Source organism: Callorhinus ursinus, unplaced genomic scaffold, assembly GCF_003265705.2.
Source record: "Callorhinus ursinus isolate GAN/ISIS: 27379988/994484 unplaced genomic scaffold, GSC_fseal_2.0 scaffold25, whole genome shotgun sequence".
Lineage (NCBI taxonomy): Eukaryota > Metazoa > Chordata > Mammalia > Carnivora > Otariidae > Callorhinus > Callorhinus ursinus.
This window is the reverse complement of record NW_027397087.1, coordinates 26,173,495-26,194,492: the sequence shown is the minus strand read 5'-3', so window position 1 is coordinate 26,194,492 and position 20,998 is coordinate 26,173,495. Positions and strand designations below refer to the sequence as shown.

The 20,998-nt window shown below is 47.2% G+C and overlaps 1 protein-coding gene across 2 annotated transcripts in view; it reads left to right on the top strand.

The window, feature by feature from the left end:
- RORA (RAR related orphan receptor A) overlaps positions 1-20,998 on the top strand; it is a 707,812-nt gene that overhangs the window by 368,525 nt on the left and 318,289 nt on the right. The window contains exon 1 of one of the 2 annotated variants that reach the window (XM_073877104.1): positions 4,130-4,292. The exons of the other annotated variant lie outside the window; for it this stretch is intronic. Within the exon in view, the coding sequence (XP_073733205.1) occupies positions 4,265-4,292 (28 nt within the window). The 5' untranslated portion in view covers positions 4,130-4,264. Of the gene's footprint in view, positions 1-4,129; positions 4,293-20,998 lie in introns of those variants that run through there. 2 annotated transcript variants of the gene reach the window in all.

The following is a 20,998-nucleotide window of genomic DNA, read 5'->3' as shown; positions in this document are numbered from 1 at the left end:
AGACAGCCCTTCATCGTCTGTGGCTCAGAGAATTCAGACCCAACTGGCCCAGAACACCAGGATGCCGCAATTCTGCATCTCTTTCTGGGATATACTGATCAAGCAATGCTGGTGTCCCCGTTTGCCTTGATGCAGCCCTGGTCCTTGAGCAAGACAGTCACGCTGCAGGTTGGAGTCACCAGAAAGGGACTTCAAGGCTGCTACATGAAAACAAGTCTCACCTTTTCAACCTTCTCGTTTTATACAAGCTCAGCCACAGATGGAGGAGCTGTGAATTTCGCTTTAGCCGTGATGTGTAGTTGGGGCACACACACGCACACATATACCCAAACAGATTGGCACCCACAAAGTCTTCACTTTGAAACAAGGGTGGGTTCGGTTTCCTTCGCTTACACAACTGATGCCGCCTGGGGACACTTGGGTTTAGATGGCTCATTAGCCACAAACTGTTTCGTTATGTGTTGCCCAGTTACCTTGGCTTCCTGCACATTCTCGTGAGCAGATAGTTCATCTCCTTATCTCAGAGAATTGTTTCCCCAAGTAGCCCCTGAGTCCATAGCTTTGATACCATCAAGGCAAGAAGACATTAAACCACCCTTTTTGTAATTGTTTCAGTTGTCCCTTTTCATGTCTGCTTCATGAAAAGATGATGCGGTTAGATTTAAGCTGGGCCTTGCTGAGGGTATCATGTATGCCTGGGGTTACCCACACGGTCACGTGGCTTACCTTCTTCTGCAGCAGGGTGATCTTATCTGCCCTGCTGCACCTTGCCAGAGAGCATCCAGCTCCTTCCAGCTTCTGTGTGTGTGCATGCACACACATGTGCATCCAGGCGTGCGTGGAGGTTTGCTCATAGCAGCAGCTTGTAAAAATGACACTTTACCATTCATCTATAATGAGGCCCTGGCTATATGCTTAGAAAAGAAAACATTTATGGGCTTTTCACTTGGGAATTCGGAGCAAAGTTTTCCTTAAACAGACCTATTTTTATTTAATTTAAGCTGGTCCTTCTGTTTTTCCGCCTCTATGGGCCAGGACCTGAGCTAGGTACTTAGGGTGCAAAGATGAGTGTGACTGAGCCACTGTCCTTGAGAGATTTTCAGCGTAGCCACAGAGAGAAGATGTGTTAACAAATAGCTAGGATTCAACCAAGGAAGGGCCAAGAGGTGCCACGAATGTAGTTCTGAGGCAAGACAGACAAGGGGGACTGGGAGGGAGGGGCCAGGGGGAGGCTGTGAAAAGGAGCAGGTATTTAAAATCCATACTAAAGTTAAGTACTAGTTTTCCAGTTAAAGAGGGGAAAAAATATTGCCATCAGAGGGAAAAGCAAAAGCAATAGTGAGGGTATGGGCAAGGGGGCTATGTTTAGTGTGGCTTGAGCAGAGCAGGTATCCAAGGGGGAGGCTGTGGAAAGGTGGGCTGACCCAGCCAGAGAAGGACTTTTGTGCACTGTCCTGGGATGTTTAGCACTTGGGAGAGCATCCCGCGATCATTAGCTTTAAGTGCTTTTAGCAGTTAGTGTCCTGAGATCTTTAGCCTTAAGATTTAAACCCATCGAGTGCACCAGAGACCCCAGGAAAGTCAGGAGGAGACCTTCCGGGACTTGGCCAAAACGAAGACCTTGGCCTTCCCCAGCCAGACAGGACCGCGCCTGCGAGTCTCTCCCTGGTTCTGACTCACCCTGTGGCGTTCCTTTCACAAGTGATTTAACCCTCCTGATACCTGGCTCGCCATGGTCAGGTGTGAATCTGCAAAGTGTCCTTGACTCCTGCTGACACCTTGAAAGGCACACGGGAAGAATTGCTTTTCTATCTCATGTGGCTCTTGGGACGCCAGTGGACACTTACCCATGACCCCCATCGGGACAGGAGGCACAGTTGTTGGTTTGGGTGGTGGCAGTACAGGGCTGCCAGGCGAGGGAAAGAGCTCTGTGCCTGGGAGACTTGGAACGTGTGGTCTTGGCGTGGGCTCTGTCACTCTCAGGCTACATGAAAGTACTTTCTGCCCTGGGCCCGGCGGACTCATCTGTAAAAGGACGGCCTGGCCTCTGTGGCTTCCTGTCTTGTCTGATTCTGCCTTACCTCTTTAATTTTTAGGAACTCAGAAGTGTTCTGTGATGGAAGAGTCTGACCAGGAAGTATTTCATCTTAATCAATTAGGGGGCTCTAGGAGTTTGGGGCCTTGGACAAGGGGGAAAAAAAATCACCCGGAGGCCCAGTGAGGATGCCCCTTCCTCTGTCTCCTAACAGCAAAACATCCAGAGATGGAGGGAGTCTGAACCCAACGTCCTGCCTGAGTAGTCCTTGGGCTTGGAGGTTTGGAGCCCCGCACCCTGGGAATGGGGCTCCAGGGGCGAAGCAGCAGCAGGTGGAGTGACTGGGAGGTGGTTTGCAGCTTATGCAGTCAAAGAAGCTACAGCTCAGATGAATCCATCCCACTTAAACCACCGCCGCCCTCCCCTAGCAAATGCTGTGGCCTGTTCCCACTGCCTGGCCACTCAGAGCCTTCTAGGCTGCGTGTCATGTCGGTCACCCTGTTTTCTACTCTGAAGGCTGAGAATGTTCAGCGAATCTGCACTGAGGGCTCCTTAGGGCTCCTCCGCACCAGGTCCTCTGTGGGGACTCGGAGGGGGTGGCCCACGGCAGCCCAGGGCTGAGGTGGAAGGTGGAGCCCCGGACGGCCTGGCCACAGCATAGGGCACCCAGTCAGGCGGCAGGGGACAATGGAGACAGGTGGTCATGAGCACCCGTTTTGAGGTCATAAGGACCTGGGTTCAAGGGCTGAGTCTGCTGCCTCCCGGGGCAACTTTTCGTGCTCACTTCATCTCTGCGGGCCTCGGGCATCATTTCCTCATCTGAGAAGGGCAAGTAATAGGATGTCGTCCGTCCCTCAGAACAAACTCAGATAAAGTGCTCAGCACTCTGCCTGACATGTAGTAAGTGCCTCCTAAATGGCAGCTTAAAAAAAAAAATCTAGTATTATTAATGTCTAGAAAAGTAAGTTAGGGCCAGAATGTAGAGGTTTCTGTCTGCCAAGGCCAGGAATTTGGACTTTGTCCTGTGGGCAGCCATTGAACGGGTACTCCAACCGGGAATGGCATGAAAGAAATTGGTGTTGGGGAAATCTCCACCTGTCACCAGTTTGGGGGTGCATCGGAAGAAAGAAGGAATGCTGGCGAGCAGGCTCTGCGAGTGTCCAAGTGGAATGGATGAGGGCCCAGGGAAGTAGCGGAGGGAATGGAATGGAAAAACAGAATCAAGAACTTTAAAAAGGAAGATGGCTGAGGAGCACAGGCCCTGGGCTGAGGCGGTAGAGGAAGATGAAGGAGGATGCCACAAAGATGGGACACTGGGGTACGAGCTGTTCTCTGTCCGCAGGGCTGGGTAGCAACTGTTGACCCAGGCCCCGAAACTGTTTTCGTTGGCACACTGATGGGTTCATATGTTTGTATCCTGCTTTGTCCACAGAGGATTCGAGATGGTTTTGTACCTGACAGAGCGTGTAGTTTCTACTTTTCTCGTAAGGAAAAATGAACAGAAGCAGTAATGACCAAAGGAAAGAGGAAATAGAAAATAGGGTAGCAGAGTGTTGGAGAGTGGAGAATAAGGGATGAAATGACTGACAAAACGGGGGAGGGGGGGGACATTAGTCCCACCATATCAACTCCTGGCTTTGGAATTCGGATTCTATCATTTCCAACCCACCCCCTTTCTGAGGGAAGAATCCCTCCCAAAGGGACAGAAAAACCCGGTTCTTTGACCTCTTTTCTAACTTCCAGAATAACAGTGGGGTATTTCTCAATGGTATTTTTAATCTTGCTTTTCTTTGTAATGGAAGAAGCCAGGGCAGGTGCCTCCTTCTCCAGAAGCAGTACAAGTCCCAGGAAAGAATGAGCAGGAGGGAGGGAGAGCAAGAAAGAGCAACGGGAAGGGAGAGAGCGAGCCCATGGCCAGTAGGCACTACCAGGTGACCTGCTGGTGGATGGTGGTGGTGGCTGCCACAGAACCATCCAGCTTGTGGCTTTGCTTCCTCTTTCTTTCTCTCTAGTAGCACAGAATCACTCAGCCCTAGATTCCTCAGGGTTTCAGAACCCGAGAGGTCTGTGAGGGCATCTTGTGATGCCTGAGGCCCCTGAGAGCGTTCACAACCGCCGCAGGATGTTTGGAGTCTCTGGGCCAGTGTTCTGTCCGCAGACGGGGTCAGCTGCTTGGTGGCACGGGGAGAAAACAAGAAAAAGTTGTTTCCTGCAGGTCTCTGCTTGAAAATGCTATCGGAGAGTCACTCAGCACTTGGTAAGTGCAGTGAATGTTTTTATTCTCAATGCCCAGGTTTCTCTGGCTTCCGTAAGGTATTGTTATCGAGGAAGAAGGTGGTATTATCGCCACCCTCCCTCCCTGTGTGGTGTGACAGCACAGAGATAGTTATCTCTACACCTAAGTCAACATTGCTTTTTTTGGGGTAACAGCTTTCAAAAAACCATGAACTGGGCTCCAGCCGGTCAGGCTTCAAGGGCAAGTTACCACAGAGCGAAAAAGGCAGGATGCTTTGTCAGGCAGGCTGCAGGCCACGGATGCAGGCTTGGGGAGATAGTGAACGCATCCTCTCTTTGTCACAGACCAGAATCTAGACCCACCTGTTCCTGGGACGTGGAGCGAGAGGGGCCGGCTGAGAAGTGTGCTGGTTAACCCAGAGCTCCTTTCCTTCTCTTTGCCGGTCTACCGCTGGCTGGACACGCGCAGGGTCCCTTTAGGGAGAAGAAAATAGCTTAGTAAACATCTAGCTGTCATGATCTTCTTCCTAATGGGAACCCTGAGGCTGCACTAACTTTCCCAAGGTCAAACCCCACTGCAGCTTAGAGCTACAACAGGATTCAAGGTGTCATGGCTCTGAATTCAGTGTTCAGAGTGCAAAAGAGCCTGGCTTTGCAGCCAGATGGCCCTGGACCACATCCAGCCTAAGGACCTGGGAGATTTGGTCTCCACCCAGCCCCATGCCAGGCCCTCAGTGTGCCCTGGGGATGCTGCAGAGCCCTCTGGGACAGATGCTGAGGACTTCCAGATGAGAGGACAAGGCACTTAGAGCCAGTGAGCCGCAGAGACAGGCACCTCCTCCTTCCCCCAGTGAGCAGACTCTCTTAGGCTCAAATGGACCGCCCCACAGTGGGACTGCCAAAAGAAACCCAGCCCCCCGTATTATGGCAGCAGTTGGCAACATCCATCCCCAGCAAGTAGAGTTTACCCTGGAAGCAGTTTTCACTGCTGCTGCAGACTCGGGCCTGCCTCTTCCTACTGGGAGCCATCTCAGGGCCAGCTCTGCACACGCCCCCTTCCCACTGTCACCGCTCACATCCCCTGGATGGCCCCCCTGCAGCGAGGACTCTCCTGCCCGACCCCGCCCCAGCCTGCTAACCATGACAGACTCTGAGTTCATCTTCTCCCAGTCCCGGAATCATCCTTCTTTATTTAGCTTATAAAACGGTTTCATTTAATCAGGCAAGCAGCAAAAATGTCAGAGTACCTCCTGGATGCCAGCCTCCATATAAGCCACTGCCAGTGATCCAGAGACCTATATGGCCATCCCTGTATGGGATTTTTTCCTCCTGTACTTCTGGTACTTCTAAGATGACAGGGTCGCTTTGTCTACGACACGAGGGGGCCTCCTTTTCCTCGTGTGCTATGGGGCTGCGCTCCCACAGATGCCGATCTCAGGGAATACTATGCACGGTGCTCCCTGGAATTGTGAAGTCGCTGTACAGACCCAGGGTCCTCTCTGCCACGTGTACTGTGCAGGTGTGGGAGGCTATCATACGGCAGATAAATATAGCATCTCCAAAGTCAGGTAGGCCAGATTCGAATTTGGGCTCCACTATCCATCAGCTGTGTGGCTCCGGGTCAGTTAACCTCTCTGAGCGCCCAGTGAGATAATCATTGTGTTTATTTTTAGGGTGGTTTGATAAATTAAATTAAAAATACAGATAGATTTTTCAATGAGGCCCCTAAAGGGTCAATATATATTAGTAATTATTATTATCATTATCATTAATATAATTATTTCTCAGTCTTACTGTCATTATGTTCATTCAAGGTAGGTACTCTTCTGCTGACGATGCCCAGCAACGTAAGCACTTAATAAATATGTGCTGAATGAATGTTTTCAGGGATGATCAGGTGGGGATCCAAATGCTCTCTTGCAAGAAAAAGAAGAAAATTGTCTGGGTAAACTGAATTAGAACCAGAAGACACTGAGCTTTTTAATGTGGTTTTGGTTAAATCGTGTTCTCTGGGAACTGAAAGCTGAGAGGGAAATCTTGACGTGGCCACACTTTTGACACCTACAAGTATGAGGCTGTTGTATCTGGTGTGGGTGGGGTTATTTATTAACAGAGTGCTGTTTCCCCCTTCACTCGCCCCCCCCCATGCTTCTCTTCTAAAGGAAAGCTCCAGAAGGACAGGCTTTAGGTCCATAGTCTTCAGGCCAGATTTCATCCTGCACAAATAAGGCGCACCACAGGGTTCTGTCTCCACAGCCAACACGGGGCACTGGGCAGCCAGGCCCTGGGTCCTGCTGCCTTTCTGCTTGGAGAGCGCACCCTGGTTGGTGGGGCAGGTGCCAGGATGTTCCCTCTTCCCCGTGCCAGACATCTGGATGTTTAGAAACAGCTGGATAGCTGTCTCTTTTTTTCATGATGTTCCAGATGCTTGGTGCTGTGCAGTTATAACCAGGGTAAAGTGCCCCCGCCCAGACCCTGTCTTGGTCAGCCTGTGTTCAGTGTTGAAGACAGGGTGAAGGTCCAGGACTCTACAGGCCAGGCCAGGCTTACGTCAACAGGTAGGGATCCAGCCTGAGCTGGTGGGAAATGAAAATTGCCCCTGTATTCTGGGGTTGTTGGTAGATTACTCAAACAGCGGCTGCGGTTCCGGAGGAACAGTGTGCTGGGGCGATTGATGGGTTGAGAGAGGATAGCAGGGTGGCAAGCCCAGATCATCCCACAGCCTATGAAGGCTCAAGTGGATCTCAAAGATCGACATAAGCAGTAAGAACAGAATCTCTATTTAGAGAAGAGCTGGGAAGCCAAATCTTGAAAAATTTGGAGGGTCAGCTATGTTTCACCTCATGTGATATGGCCTAGGTTTTTTGTTGTTGTTCCTAAGGTCCCTTCTGGAGCAGACACAGACATTTCCTCTGCTAGCCCCTGTGCAAGAAAACAAGGACACAGAGAGAAGGGAGACATCCCTGTCCTTCGGGATGTACCTTCACAATGCCAAATGCCTGCATACAAAGTGAACAGCTAGTCGCTTCCAAAGGTTTCCAGATATCCCAGTTTTGGGCATCAGGAGAGGAAACCATCAGATGCTAACTTGTTTGGTAGGGCCCTCTGTGATTTCAAAGCCATAGATAAAATGAAGGCTGTAGCTCTTTAGAGGAGTTCCTAACTCTGTGGTCAACACAGAAACCAAGGGCAAGGTTATAGGCCAGCATGAGATAGGACTTAGGGTGGGTGCACCTCTACACTCCAGACAGGCTCCCCAGGGAAGTCAGGGAATGAGGTCACTGTCTTCTTGTTTTGTTTTCCACACGTTAAACTTGTAGTACCTGCTACCAAGCCTGTGTTGACGTGTGCAAGGAGGGATGGGGTTGGCAGAGTGTAGTGCCCATTGATTGATACACATGCGTCCTCGCCATCAGGTAATTAATAGAGCCCCACCTGGAGAGGAGCTTGTGTTAGCCAAGCTTCATCCCACATGTGGAATCACCTCAACCAGACAGGCTTCATTTTTTTTTCCCTAGTCACTTTATTTTCCTATTTCCATGCATTGACCAACAAATAGGAAATATAGGATAGAAAAAGAACAAGAAAGATAATGGTTTTTGTGACACTAATGCAAGCCAGAAAGATAAGATAGCTGGGCTCTGGCCTGGGATCTTCCTCGAACCGGCCATGTCCCTTAATTGCCCGTTCAGAGATCCTGCGGAAGGGGCAAAGACAAGCTTATAGAGGGCCTGAAAAGTCAAGGTAAGGATTTTGTTCTTGATCATGAGCACAGGGAGCCATTGAAGGATTTCTTCAGTAGGGAAGGTCCTGGTCAGATTTACCTTTCAGAAGCGTCACTGGCTGTGGTGCATGCCGGGTTTTGAGGTGTAGACTAGGTGAATGACATGGAGGGCCTGGCCTGGGACAGTGGGGTTGGGAGGGCAGAGGAGGGGAGTCACTGAAGAGTCTTTAGGAGATAAACGCTTGAGGACTCAGTGACTGATGAACATGAACTAGGATAGCTTCCTCCTGGGGTTGGATGGGGTGTTTCCAGCTGAATGGAAAACCCAGGAGGCAGTACGTAAGGCAAGAAGGCCATGAATTTGATTCTGAACATGTTACGTCTGGAGTCCGCACTGGACACGGGGGTGGAAGTGTTCAGGGAGCCAAAGGAGAGTGCGTCTAAAATTGGGAGGAGAGATTGACACTGGGGGGGTTCCTGATTGCCCAGGGAGAGTGTGGGGCTCGGGCCTACCAGCCTGCTGACGAAAGAAGCCTGTGGGACTGTCATCAGGGGCAGGAGGACCTGGGGGGCCTGAGGCAAAAATGATGAAAGAATGGTCAGGGAGGTTCAAGGCCAGCCACCGTAAGCTTTCAAGTCTCCTCATCGTGTCATTACCAGTGTGTGAAAAACCAACAGCAAGAATGAAATTTCTCTGTTTTCTCTCCTCTCTTAGTCGGCACATAAAGTAAAATGGGCCAGCACAAGTTTTTCAGTGGCATTTCAAGCCACCTGGTAGTTCTCTACAGGAATACGCCTTGCATATAGGTTGGCATTCATACCAGCATGTTCTGGCTAAATGAGCATCACATCACGTCAACTAGATCTTTAGCTGACTGCCATTTATTTCTTTAAAAACATTTTAAACCAATCTTACCTGTCAACTTGTATGACCAACATTCAACCCTGAGAAATATACCTACTGATGGACATATTAAAAGAGGTAGGTGTAATGGAGTAAACAAATGATGGAGCAACACCCCAGGTATTGAACTGTGCCTTGAATACCAAGAACCTGACAGTCCTTTAGACAAAAATAGCAAAGTAGCAGGGAGGCTGTTGGCTTATAAACTGATAGCAAGCTTTCATTTCAGTGCCAATTTTTGGAGGTGAAAAAGGATCAATGATTTTTTTCCTACCTTTGGAGGTGAATCAAATGACTCAGACCAGCCTTCTTCTAGGTTGTATCTGGGGATAGTAAACTAAACTAGAGTATCATAGTGATTAAACAGACAGTTAGAGTCTAAAGTGTACGAGGAATTTGTGGAAGGAGGTAAGAGTCAGAAGACCTGGGATCAGGTCCCCCATCACCACCTCTCTGACCCTCAGGCTCTTCATCTGTCAGCAGGGTGGGGGGAGCCACAGATAGTCATCTACAGGTTGTCGTAACGATTGTGTATGGAAATCGTTTTGTTATGTGAAGTGTTTTGGGCACAGGTGGTTTTATTGGTGTCTTACCTTGTGGGAAAGACTTCGCGTTCCAGTATGTCTCAGGTCCCTAGAGGGTCATTCAGAGAGCTGATGGTTTTTCTGCAGGTTATGTTTTTGAAACCTTCTTTGGCCCGCACGGTTTTTGCTTACCCTCTCCACTTTCAGAACGTCAAAAAGATTATATGATTGACTGATAGAACACCAGCAACCCGGAGAGATATTGTACCACGGCCCAGGGCTATACTTTCCATTTTTATTAAAGTTCTTATTAACTCATAGCCCAAGAGCTTTTAAGCCAAGCCTGATCTCCTTTAGGGCCCCTTGATTTGATCAGAGCAATTTGTGTGCAGTGTTCTGGTCCTGCTTTGTGGGAAGGCAGTAAGACAGCAGGCAAATAATGTTCTTCTGAAGATAGTGGGGTCCTCTCTCCCTCCCAAACCACCTTGCCTTACGACCCTGGCCATGTAGACACACTTGAGGTCTACAATGACAAGTCCACTTCCTGAGTTTAAGGCCTTCCACCCCTTTGAAATGCTACCTCTTTCTAGGAAAAACAACTATCGGTCCTTGGTAGCTCAGTGGTGCTGAGTTTGTTGGCTCCTATTCTGAATACAAGGTTAGCTGTTTGGGGGGAAATTTTCCTGCAAGGATAAGGGTCCTGAGGGAAAATACACCATCATGAGGCACAAGGGGAAAAGGGGAACGAGAAGGGGACATTACTGCACGGGGCTAGCTCCTAGCCTTGTTAAGCAGACGCTCTGCCACTCTTTAGTGGGAACAAAATGGCTTGCTCTCAGCAAATGCGCAGTAGCTCTCACTACATGTGTGATTGGATCAGGTGCATTGTCTGAGCTGCTGGGTAAAACTGCATCTCTGTTCTTCCCCCATGGGCTTCAGTGGCGATTTTTATCCTTCAATTGGTGTTTGCTTAAGTGGCTTCCCTGAATTACTCACATTTATCCTTCCATTAATAGGTAGTCTTAAACTTAATGTCATCACCTTGGTAATCTGCTAAGCTGTAGAGCACCTGAAAATAGCAACTCTCTTAGCAGCTTGCTGAGTAGAAGCCATTTCTTTCTTGACATAAAATGTATCTGGAGCCTTTTTTATTTTTCCTCATGTTTGCGTTGAGTTCCGGAACACGCAGTGTTGAGGCTGAGATGGGCGATGCCCCTGTTCGTAGAAACTAACCTCCTTTCTCCAGCATTGTTGACTTAGATTTTATTGCCAAGAATTAATTGGTAATGTGGCTTTGAAAAGCCAATCATGAACGAGAACTTGTGTCTGAGGCCTCATTTTGTTATCTGCCCAGTATTTTGTACCTTCTTTGTATCTGAAGGAATAGATGTCCAGGCAGAGCCTTCTTCTTTGCAATTTCATAGTGTTTAAGGAACTGTTTTTACCTCTTTTTTCTCTCCTTTATTTGTTCCACAAAGATTCACGGAGCTGTCATTCACTGCGTTCCACAAAGATTCACGGTGGTAAGCCTGCTAGGGACAGCCGGTGAATATTAGAGAGAGGACCGATTCCCAAGAACAGTTAGCATGGTTACAGTGCTCGATGGCTGATGAAGTACTCTCATAATATCTAATCTCACAACAGCACAGGGCAGGAGGCAGAGGAGGGATTATAATCGTGCTATCTTATAAATGATGGAACTGTCACTCAAGATCAGGTGAGCAGCAAATGCCGAAACTCAGACTCGAACCCAGATCTGCTAAACCCTGAGCCATGCTCCATCAACCACGCTGCCTCCCCGGATCTTAGACTCTTCCCGGGGGATCAGACTTAAACATGTAATAAGATAAATGACTATGTGAAGAAGTCTGTGATTAAATATCATGGTCAAGACAGGGGTTGCAAGATTCCGGAAATGGACAAAATCATGGTAGCCAAAAAAATCACAGTAGTAAAAGAAATGGGGCCTGATGGGCTAGGTTAGCGGGAGAGAAAGAAGAGACCTTTAACAGGATAGAAGCTGATTTATCTTTCACGTAAAAGTCTGAGCGGTTGCAGCGGCTGGTGCTACAGGAAGTTGGCATGGACCTAGACTTCCTCTGCCATTCCCAGGCTTTCCCTTCACCTGCATGCCCAAGACGGCTCACCATCTTGTCCATATTCCAGGAAATAGGCTGAAGGTTTGGGGGAGAGATAGTGACCCAACATCCCGCTTTTGCCCCGAAGTAGGGGATTTTCCAGGGCATGAGACTTTCAATGCTAAGATCAGGAAAGTCCCTGACAAACAAGGTGGAGGGGGGAGGGGTTGTCATGCTAGTTCTAGGACCCTCACCGGAAAGTTGTATGCTTCACTTGTAGTTACATCCCATTTGCTAGAACTTAGTCACGTGGCCGCACCTGGCTGCAAGTAAGGCTAGGAAAAAATCTTTATTCTGGGTGGCCATAACTGTAGGCTTCTAGACTCAGTTGTAGGAAATTAGGAACTTGCCTCAACCCTGTCTCCTGGGCAAGACTATCCATTTAAGTTGCTAGTTAGCACCCCAGACCAGCTTTCAGCAAAAGATCTGCCGCATGAGCCACACTGTTAGGAGGTAATGATATCAACCATCAAGCTGATGTGTCATAGGGCAGGGGTGGGGTGGGGTGGGGCGGGGAGGGACCCAGTGTATATAGGTGCAGCCACTGAGTGGTGAGGGTAATCGGTTCTGCCCTGCCACCCGTGCCATCCAGCCTTGTTCTGGCTGTTCTGGGGGCGAGTTTTCCATACAAAACCCTCCTAATTAGAGTTTCACAGTCACCTTACCAAACGCTTCACCTTCATTCAAGGAAAAGAAGACTGGATTGCGGTAGGAAGGGACCCAAGGAGTGAGAGAGGATATGGCAGTGTTTGGAAACCAGTTGTTCAATAGAAGAGAGCCCAGGACACCACTTATTGAACATTCCCGGGTCTGGTAAAGACCCTTCATCACCTCCTCTATCATCTGAGCCTCACGGGCATTCCCAGTCTTCACACTGATGATACAGGCGTGCGGACTTTGGACTATTGTTTCTCTTCTTGATGGCCTAAAATTTTTTTCTTTTCTTAGCAAAATCACTTTCCTGTGGGGAATTAATAGATCTCTGTTCCTAAACTAGGCGTGGTTCCTCATGCCCAAGTACATCTCCAGTGTTTCTTGAATCAACCAGACTCCTGACATGTGTTTCTCATCACACTCTAATGCATGCTTTCTTGTGTACCCGGGAGCTTCCAACTTTAAGAGAATAAACATTCCAAAGGCATTAGCATGCTTGTATGAATTAGTAACTCTGAGGAGGGAAAAGCTGAAATGAGATCCAGCCATACTTGCAACAGCTTTATTTGCCTGGAAGTATTTATTTGTCATTTTGTAAAGGTTTTCAGTCAGCATCAGCCACTGTGATGGTTACAGAAGCCTGGGAACAATTTTGATTGTGCAGTGATTCAGGGAGTTATTAAGGACAATAAATCTGCATTAGTTAAGAATTGAAGAGCTATAATGTAGTATTATGCAGCCATTAAGTGCAACATTTTCAAAGAATATTTAATGGCATGGTAAAATGCTCATGATAGAATGTTATGGGGAAGAATCAAGATCTCACACTGCATATATGGCATGTTTCCAACTTGGTAAATTTGTATATATAGAAAAAAGACTAGAAGAAAATTCTCCAGAACGTTCACAGTGTTGGCGAGATTATGGACAATTGGTTTTTAAAACCATGTAACTTTTCCACATTTTTTAAACAAACAACTCTTCCCTCTATTTTGATGCCAGTACCTTCTACATTTATAATTATAGAAAGTTATTTATCGTTAAAAGAACACAGACAAAAATGCCCTTTTCTGAATATGTGATGATGTTGATGAAAGTAGACAGTTTTCTGCAAAAGTCCACGATAAGTGCCCTTGAAAGAGCTCTAACACAGTGCTCAGTGGATGGCTTCACATTTGTGTGTTTGTTCATTGTTGATACATTTGTTCCAGGCACGGTGCTAAACTGGCTAAAGCCTGGGTCCCCACTTTAAGCAGCCTGCAGTATCGTTGGGAGACCTTAGTAAGGCAATATGTTAATTGTCTTACAAAGTTGTGAATAACGTATGTGTTTCCTGAATAAATTAATCGATGGATCAGTCTGTGGATGAACAGAGGCAAGAGTTGGTCACCAGTGCTGACCTTTCCTTCAGGAGTTTTCTGGCGCCCTGGGAGATTTCTCCCGTCTCCTTATGGGAATCTCAAGTGTCTGGGCCCTACCCTTTCAGTTGATTGCTTCATAAAATGACAAAGGCAAATGGAAGAACTGACAGGCTCTTTCCATGTGTTGTCCTGGCAAGGTTGTACTGATTAGGGAATGGATGACTCTGGAAGGAGTCAGAGTTGGAGGCCTCCAGATGTGCAGAATTTCTCCCTAGTTAATGCAGGGTTCCTATGGGACAAGAACTGAGTCTAGAGGCATGAACAGACCACTATGTGGGGGCAGAATTGTACCCTGCGGGAGATAGAAAAGGCCCCCTGTCCCCCCCATCCCCCCCACCCCCATCACTGATGCAGTAACTGAGGACAGAGGTCTTCCACTCCAGTGAGAGAGTTTAACAGGTCCATGCCCCAGGGAACAGTGACCCCCTGAATTCCAGTAGCCCTAAGGTATAAAGAAATGTCAAAGGAGACTGATCCTTCCTGCTATAAAACTCTTCGGGGCGTAGCCTGTCTCCAGATTGGCAATAATCCAGGGAAGCAGAGGGGAGACCCGAACAAGCTGGGCCTGAGAAAAGACATCCCTCCCTAGAAGAGTCTTACTAAATGCTCTGACAGTCTCTCTCACTCTCTGGGACACACCACCTCCCCCTAGTGGGGCTTAAGTCCGTGGGGAGGAGGACTCCTAATGTCTTCTTTGCAGGACTCCTGGAAATCCTTAAGTGATCTACGTAAATGAGTAACTCTTTGGATATTGCAGGATGAAAGTAAAGGAGCTGCCCTGAGACCATAATGAATGCAAATGAATTCTGCACCTTTATGCAGGTTTGAGAGAGACTAGCAGAACTACTGGTGGCGAGACGTTGCCTGAACATGAGAGAGACTCAAAATCAAGGGGAATCTGGAAGAAGAGAGGAAAGGAAAATGCAAAGTGGCACTCCTTGGAGAAGCCGTTAGCCAAGACTTGGCTTTTATTGCTTTCTTCCTAAGAAATACCCCGGGTGGGTTCTCCCCAGTGCCTCCCTGGAGCTTTCTCTTCGAGGGTCCTACATCCCCGTGGGCCTGGGCCAGGGCTGAAGGGAGCGGGGTGCATCCATTAACCCCCACACAGGGCCTGCAGAGGCTGTGGCCACCCCACATTCAGTGCGCTTCAGTCAGTAGCTGCCTGGAGGTGCCCAGAATTGAATAGACCACTGTGGTGACTGAGTCCAGACTTGAAAGTCACGGGAGAGTGTCTCCTCTGCCTTCCCTTCCTTTGTCTTCCTCTCACACCCTCTTTCCTTCCGGAAACTTCTTGGTGCCCTCTGGGCCCCATCCCAAGCCTTCCTTTACCTGGAACTGATCACTGGGTTGGCAGAACCACCTTCCTCACCTGCCTGCCCCTCTTCCCCTTCCTTCTCCAGGCTCAGGCCCAAGGCAAGGCTGAGAGGGTGGGAGAGGGACTCTCGCAGGAGTAGCGTTCCCTGCTCCTGACACTTGCCACTTCTCCAACTCCGCTCCCTCCTCCTTCAGACTTTCCTCGGGAAGCCTCTTCAGCCTGCCCCCCCCTTTCCCTGACACTCCCAGAATCGCCTGTCCTTCACCCTTGGGATCCTCCACCCTGAAATGCCTCACCTAGTTCGTACTGGGTTGTCTCTGAAATGTGAGCGAATCTTCCTAACTTCATCCACTTCTCACTGAGCGCCTAATACATGCATCCACTGGAGCAGAGATTTAGGACATGAACATGAACGAGCCATATCTGGCTGCTTATAGGACAATAGCTAGAATACACTTTTCCAGCTGTTATAATGGTCCTGAATCCTGACCAGAAGCAGCGATAATAAGGAGTAGACAATAGCCCCCGGGGTCCTGGAGAGAAGACACCACAGATGAAACGGGCCCATTCTCAGGGACCAGCACAGGCAGCTCCTTCCCATACCCCAGTCCTTCAAAGACCCCCTTCTCTCCCAGGAGGCAGATCCACATCCCCATAGCACTGCAGCGGGAAGAAGAATATTGGCCCCCGAGCTGGTTCCTGAACACACGTTCCTATGGAAGCCCTGCCATGAAGGGTGGTTTGGGGATATCCTTAGGATTACACTTCAAGTACATTATGGCTAAAACATGCTTTTTTAGACTGTCCTCTGGGAACATAACCACCCTTTATAATTTGCATTTCTGGGGAAAAGCTTCCAAATAGCAAATGAACAAATGAGTTCGTTTTGGATTTTATATACACCAGACATTTTCTTACCAGCCCTCAACCCCTCAAATCTGCCATTCTGTCAAGACTCCATTTCTACAAGCTCACTCATCTTTTGAAGTCATTTATGTCAAGGTGTTACTTTCATAAGTAATATGTATTTGAGCAGGAGTCTGATGGACCCATGCCTTACCTCTCAAAAAAAAGAAAAAAAAAAAAGATTTTTCTCATTCCAGTATTTCTCTCCATAGCTCTAGTGGAGGGAATCTCATGTAGATATTGAGGCAAGTCAGTAGTAGAAACATTTGGGAAGAGGGGATTTGGGGCACTCTAAAATCCTGTTCTTTGAGTCTTATGTACCCAATGTGTGCAAACACATCATTAGTATTGTTTTCCAATTAGGCTTAATGTTATACTCCTCCAAGGTGCTTGACATGTTATCATGTATCACAGGCAGGGGAAGGGGAGGGGGTTGGTCTACCCAATTAGATGCCTCTAATTCTGAAATGTAATTGAAGGTTGGGGAGTTTCTGAACTGAGAGTGCACACCTTTTTCTTTCTGTGGTTGCGTTAGGACTTGGGAACTAAAGCGAAAGACAATAAATATCTTAAGTTTGAAATCTGATGGGAAGAAAAAAAAAAAGAGTATGTCTTTAAAAAAAAGAGAGCAGGTAGAATAATGTCCCCAGGCCAGGAAAGTACCAGTCATTTTCAGATAAATTATACCCTCCTCCTCCTCCATGGGAAAAAAAAAATCATACTCAGACTTAACTGTCCCTTTGGCACTTTCGTCAAATGAGTTTTAGTAGCAGGAGCTGCTAAAAATATAAGCCAATTTCTTTCTTCATTTAAATCAAGTGCTTAAAAAAAGTGTAGCGCCTAGAACTGGTGCAGGGCTCAGCATAGCAGCAGCTGGTCTGCCTGAGTCCCTGAATAGTCCTCAGTGACAGCCCGGCGCCCTCTCAGAGCTAAGGGAAGTCAGCAGTGATGCTGGAAATTGCCCCTGGAGAGTGGGGGCTGTTTTTAGCACCTGAGACCCAAGTTGAAAAGGTGTCCTTGGGTACATATTGACCAGGTTGGATGCAGGAGGTACTCTCAAGAGTATTTTTTTGTTTGGGCATTCATTAGTTCCTTCCTTCCCTCCCTTCCCTCTCTCCCTCCCTCCTTCCTTCCTTCCTCCCTCCCTTCCTCCCTCCCTCCCTCCCTCCTTCCTTCCTTCCTTCCTTCCTTCCTTCCTTCCTTCCTTCCTTCCTTCCTTCCTTCCTCCCCTCCTTCCTTCTTCCCCTCCTTCCAAAAAAGCAAAAACAGGGGCACTTGGGTGGCTCAGTTGGTTAAGCATCTGGCTCTTGATTTCAGATCAGGTCATGGTCTCGGGGTCATGAGATCAAGTCCTGCCTGGGGCTCTGCGCTCAGCAGGGAGTCTGCTTGAGATTCTTGCTCTCCTTCTCCCTCTGCTCCTCCCTCCTGCGCGCGCGCTCTCTCTCTCTCTCTCTCAAATAAATAAATCTTTTTTAAAAAAATTGAAAAGCTAAAAAGCAAAAACAAAAACATTTGAAAGTTCCAAGCATGTGCCAGTATCTGTATAGAAACACGCCCTAAATCTATGAATGAGACATGATGCCCACTGTCAGGTAGAGTGGGATTCACCCCATCCCATCCAATGTTCCCTTCCCATAGGGCCTTTCTCTTCGCCATGTTTGGAAAGGAATCTGACCAATTCACCCTATAAAGGTGAGAACCAGGAAAGGTTCATATTGCTTTCAGGGTTGCCTGCCTTTTAATAGAAGACTCTTGAGAATTTAAAAGCTTTTGAAGTCCGAAAGAATCTATTTATAGTGGTCAAGTGTCAGGAGCTGTGAGAGGGAGAAGGAGAGAGGTTTTTTGGCAGGAGGCTTCCCATGCTATCCTATGTGGCGCTGTTTGTTCCGCTCAAGAATCCTGTAAGTTATAGCTATATTATGTGTATCAGAGATCATCTTAGATTCACACTTTATGAGTGAAAAGGCCTTAGGAATTAGCTGATCCAATTCCCATATTTTTACAGATGAGGAAATTCTGGAAAAGTCAAGCTCCGCTGTGCAGTGGGCCGCTCTTTCTCCTTGCCATGCTTTGCACCAGAGGGAAAGCAGCAGCACACCACTTTGAGAACGGAGATGTAAGATGGGGAAGTGGGCCTACTCAGAGCTGACTGTGTGTTATGCTAGGATTTCACCGTAATGCCTCCAGTACTTAGTCTTGAGACGTATAAATGAGGCCACCTTGAATCAAACCCCCTGTGGAACTTCAGCGATTCAAACAAACCTCCTGAATGAGACTCTGAGATAGCTTTGCCATAGTTCAAATTCGGGCCTCTAATGAATAGCAAACATAGTTATTAATGTCACAGTGACTTCTACAGAACAGCTACATTTTTAACACTGTATCAAATCTGACTTTTCTATACAATAATTGCATGAATGCCATCTCTGTGTATGTATGGGGAAGATACAGAAGTACTTAACCATGCGCTAGAAGCGGTGAGGGATTGTGGCAAGTATCCCCACTACGCTTTCTTCCAGTTCTACTTGATAGCAGTGGCACAGAAACTCGGAAGGCTGCCAGATATCCCTGTTACCATGGCACAGGAGGGAAGGCGACTGATTCCAATTAGGATTAACTCTGTAACCCCTTTTTCCTTACAACAGTGCTCTGATCGCTTGAGTTAATCCTGAGGCATCAGCACTAGACAACTCCAGAAATTCCTGGCTACACTGTCCTAATTTAACCTGCTTGGACTCTTTATTTATGATGTTTTATATTCCACCACTGAAGTCACCTCAGTGATCTTTTTCATAAGTAGATGATTATTTTGTCCTTTGCCAGCTGCTGTCCTGTCCCTTAGCAGGGTCACAGTTCATTTTGGGTGGTCTTTTGGATAAGCAAATAGAGATGAACAATGGATTGCGTGGGTTTGAGATTGGGTTTGGTTTCTGAATAATGATTGCTCACTCTTTTGTAGCATTTCTTATGTGTCCAGCACCGTTCTGAAACTTTACGTAAATTACCTCCCTGTATCTTCACAGCAACAATCATACTAGCAAAGAATTATTATTAGCCCCATTTGATAGATGGAGAAACTGAGGCAAGGGGAGATTATTTAATTTGTCCAAGGTCACACAGCTGTTCAGTGGAAGAAGCTGAGATTTGAATCCAGTCAGTCTGGTTTAATCACCAAGGTGTTTGGTCACTAGCACACTAAGTTTTGAAACATTGATTTTACTATTAAATGTTAACACCCGTTTCTGGCACTTTAGGATTCTGTTTACAAGGGAAGATACCTATGAAAAGAGCTAGTGGGCCTCTGTCAGCAAAGCTGTATTTAAAGCTCACATTACTTCTCTTCATGTGAACTCCCAAATCACATCCAAGGACAAAGTTTGTCTCAACTTCACAGATTAGACCTGTCCCCCACACAAAGCTAGGGAGAAATGTTGACTCTGTTAACTTCCAAAAGCCTAGTTGAGTCAAGAATGTTTCCAAGTCCCAGACCTTTTCCTCTTTCACAAAGGCCCTCCTGATTATGCCAACACATCATGTGTTCTCTCTCTGGATCTCTTCCTTGGATCTCCCCTGAACCTAAATCAGGACAGCTGATCTGACCAGCACACATATCTGTTCACATTCAACAGACCTGCATGTTGGAAAAACACTTTACTACTTACTGACTTCTGTCATCCTTCTCATCCTACCACATCAGTAAGCTCTGTCTTCACAACTTAAAGGCCATGATCCACGTCTTCAACTTCATTATTTCTCACAAAGTGTTTATTAATATACGAGCCACCCCTAACTACATTTGATAAACATTTAGGGATCTGACCTAAAGAAGCAGCAGTGTTTTAGGCAAAGCTAGGCTTTTAGCCAAAGTTATTACATGGATTTTTTTTTTCTTGTCAGTAACGTTTGTTTATTTATTGTCTTTTCATTTGCCTGGTAGTTGTCTAAAAATTCCTACTTACCTGTTACATTGAGTTAAACTTTCTTATTTCTAGGGGAGGTAAAGTATGTCTTACATACATTTGTGTTCTATCTCTGTAAGGCTCTAGCAGTGAATTCTGAAAAAAATGAGAAATGCAATACATACCTAACCATCCTTCATTCACTCATTCCATCTGCATTTATTGAGTCTACCCCGTGTGCCAAGTGCTCTGAGTAACACAATAGACCTGGGTAGAACTTCTATTCATGAAGCCTACCCTGTGGGATAGTGGGGGATTGGGGTAGGCAAAGGACACTATATGAATAAATGTGTAATTTCACATCTTGCTGAATGTTAATGAAAAGTAACAATAGAGTGCTCTGAGGAAAAAAAACAATAGAGGGTACCTGATGTAGAATTTGGATTTCTAACACGTTCCCAGGTGATGCTGCTGCTTTGGGGAGCAACACTCTGAGAACAACTGCCCTAGGTTATTATGGGTGGAGGACATTTCACTTGCCTTATGGGCTAGCTTACATACATTTGAATTGCTTAAAGGCCTTAAAAAATACTAATGCCTGGCCCCATCCCAAGAGATTCTGTTATAGTTGGTTTGGGCTGGTGCCTCTGCATCAGCATTTTCAAAGGTACCTAATGCAAAAATGGGGGAGAAAGAACACTGATGCTCGCTGCCCCAAGGAGGGCGGGGATTGTTTGCTGGACACTGGCTAGTGTATATATCCCAGGGTGGTTTGCGACACAAATACTCACTCACCCACCCACCAGTCAGCCTAGTGGCAAGGAATTCTGCCTTCTTCCAGTGCGGATCTCACAAATCCCCAGTTGCAATGTGATGCTGTAATTCTACCCACCTGTCATATGAAAGAACGGGATCTTGATGGGCTTGCTCGCCATGAATTTGAGCTTCAACAGGGAGTGTTTCTAATAAACCCAAGTCATGGCCAGTTGGACTCTGTTCCTGAGCTGAGAAGCCTGGGGCAGGAGGGTGTTAGAGAATGGGCTGGCTGGTGGGCCGATGGTGGTGTAGCTGGAGTCGGGAGACTTGGGCCCTGTCAACTCCTGGGGCTACAGCTCCTTCATTTACAGAATGAGGGCATTGAACTAAGAGATCACCACGCGTCTTTAAAATGATCAAATTCTAGTTGTGGAAGTAAATATGAAACTGAACAGTTTCCTCCTTGATAAAGTAAGAGTTGGACTCA